The 2,322-nt window shown below is 43.3% G+C and overlaps 1 protein-coding gene across 2 annotated transcripts in view; it reads right to left on the bottom strand.

The window, feature by feature from the left end:
- Positions 1 to 1,759, bottom strand: part of ctc1 (CTS telomere maintenance complex component 1) — a 76,193-nt gene extending 74,434 nt beyond the window's left edge. Inside the window, exon 1 of one of the 2 annotated variants that reach the window (XM_016667030.1) lies at positions 1,479 to 1,759. In XM_016667030.1, the coding sequence (XP_016522516.1) occupies positions 1,479 to 1,529 (51 nt within the window). In that variant the 5' untranslated portion in view covers positions 1,530 to 1,759. The remainder of the gene's footprint in view (positions 1 to 1,478) is intronic. The other variant, XM_007543677.2, reaches the window with a different exon arrangement.
- Between the last annotated feature and the right edge of the window lie 563 nt (positions 1,760 to 2,322).

The raw sequence follows: 2,322 nt of genomic DNA on the forward strand, positions 1-2,322 counted from the left end.
AAAAATAAAAAATCCTGGTAACAACGCCCGAACCCTGCACATGGTTAAAAAGGGGGGAAAAAAAGGAAAATAAATCTCGCAGAGCTCAATTGTTCGGTTTGGTTCATACAGATCTGACTGTCGATGAACCAGCGCAGATTTCTCTGCAGATGCAACCAGGAAGAATTTGTGAAGCTGTGCGTTCAGACCGCAGCGGGTGAATTAATGGTAATTTAAGTGGAGTCGCTTAATTTAATTTCTGTCCAGACTGTGATCAAGCGCAGCGACACTTGGTGCGCAGGAAGTTTCAACTTTACGCACAGAGAACATCATGGAGCTCATTATCAATCATACTAAGAACAATTTCTGTCAGAGAATCATCTCTGATCTGGACGCTTTAACGGACCAGAGGCTCTGGAGCGACCAGCAGCTGATCTGCTTCTGCGGGGTTTTTCTCCCGCAGGCCGAAGGAAGTGATCAGGAAACGATCAGAGTTCTGCCGTCTTCTAATCACGTCATTTCGTGAAATGTTACCTGATTTCAAAAACGTTCTCGCAGAGAAATACTAAATGTTTCGTTTGATGACTAAAAATTGGAAATAAAATTATTTTTTTCTTTGACGGATAACGAAAAATCTCTATCACAACCTCTGCTCCAAACTACGAACGTTGTCGGCCCATCTTCGTTTTTTTTGTGTTTTTTTTGTGGAGGATCAGTAAATAACTTCTTGGTGTTTTACAACCACCAGGTTTGAAGGGCTTTAGCCTTTGAGTTGCACCACAGCGCAGCACATTTGAAACATCCAGGAGATCAATATCAGCTCGTTTTTATGAGTACAAGTATAAAGGAGGCCGGTGTCGCGCCTGATGTAAATCTATTCATTTATGTCATCACATGGACTTATATAAAGTTTTATACATTTTCTTTTGATATATTTATTATTGTTTTTCTTCTTTAGATATTAGGTTGGCTTAGAATGATTCCAAATAATGTACAGGAATGACCTGGTGCTGTTACATGTCAATCATCAGGGGGGGGCTACTGGGGGGGCCCTGGCCCCCCGGGCCCCCCTCTGTCTCCGCCTCTGCTGGTCATTGGTTTTGGTTCTATTTCAGATCCAAACCCTAATGGTTTATCTTCAGAACCAAGGAGCAGAAAGGTTCTGGTCCGGTTCTGTCCCTTTGGACCAGTTCTGGTAAAAGACCCGGTCAGATGAGGTTCTGACTGATGGAACACAGGCAGAACTTTGGACCCAAACAGAACAGAACCAGCCTGCTGTCAGTCTGCAGAACCAGAGGGTCCAGTTGGTTTTGATCGGAACCGGTCCTCAGCAGCAGAACTCGTCTCATTATTGTTACATAATCATCTGATCAGAACCGGTTCTGGTTCTGACTGACCTCCTCTCAGTTTAACCGAATCCTGGACCTCTGACGTGATCCCGTCCAGAACCGTTACCTGGTCACTGACAGAACCGGAACACCTGAGCAGGTGGTACTGACCGCTTCACTGCTGGGTCCGAACCGGTCCAGGAACCGCTGCATGGAGCCCATCCTCAGCCTCCAGAACCGAACCGAATAGGGCTGGAGGATCCGTCTGTGTAGGTTCTGGTTCTGCTTCTCCTCAGCCCGGACCGAACCGGGCCGAAGAGTCCGAATCTCTGCAGAACTCTGGATCTGGTCCTGAAAGTGGCGCTAAAACTTTCTTCTTCTCCTGTTTCTCTGAGCTGTTTGAGTGAAAATCTTCTTCTTCTTCTCCTTCTTCCTACCTGTCATGGCGGCTGGCGGAGCAGATCCGGGTTCTGTTTCCGCCCCCTGCTGGACTGGAGGGGAACCGGAAACAAATAGTAAATATAAGCTCATTAGATGATAAATAAATACATTATTACAGAATAACAGGCTTGGGTTTTCATGAGTGATTAGTGATTAATTTGCCTTTTACTTTTTTATGACTTGAACTTTATTGATTTTCCAACAGAAAAATATATCACAATTTACCATCAGCTAAACAATGATTAGTCCTTGTGGATTCTTTGAGGCCAATACAGCTAACAGAAATTGCTTAATGCAATAATAATAATAATAATAATAATAATAATGATAAAAGTGACAAGACACTTAAACACAAACTGAAAATTGACATACATAAAATAACAAAGCCCTATGACCCTGATACATTTAGATCATTACAGCGAGTTCATCTAATCTAAGTACATCTGAAATGCCATTTAACCAACATGTGAGAAGTAGGAACCACTTCCTGTTGTTCTCCTCTACCCTCTTTAACGGTCTATAAGATAATCTCTATCTCAGTGAGCTAAACCAAAGGGTAAGAGAGGGACAGATG

This window comes from Poecilia formosa, unplaced genomic scaffold (assembly GCF_000485575.1).
Source record: "Poecilia formosa unplaced genomic scaffold, Poecilia_formosa-5.1.2 Scaffold877, whole genome shotgun sequence".
Classification (NCBI taxonomy): domain Eukaryota; kingdom Metazoa; phylum Chordata; class Actinopteri; order Cyprinodontiformes; family Poeciliidae; genus Poecilia; species Poecilia formosa.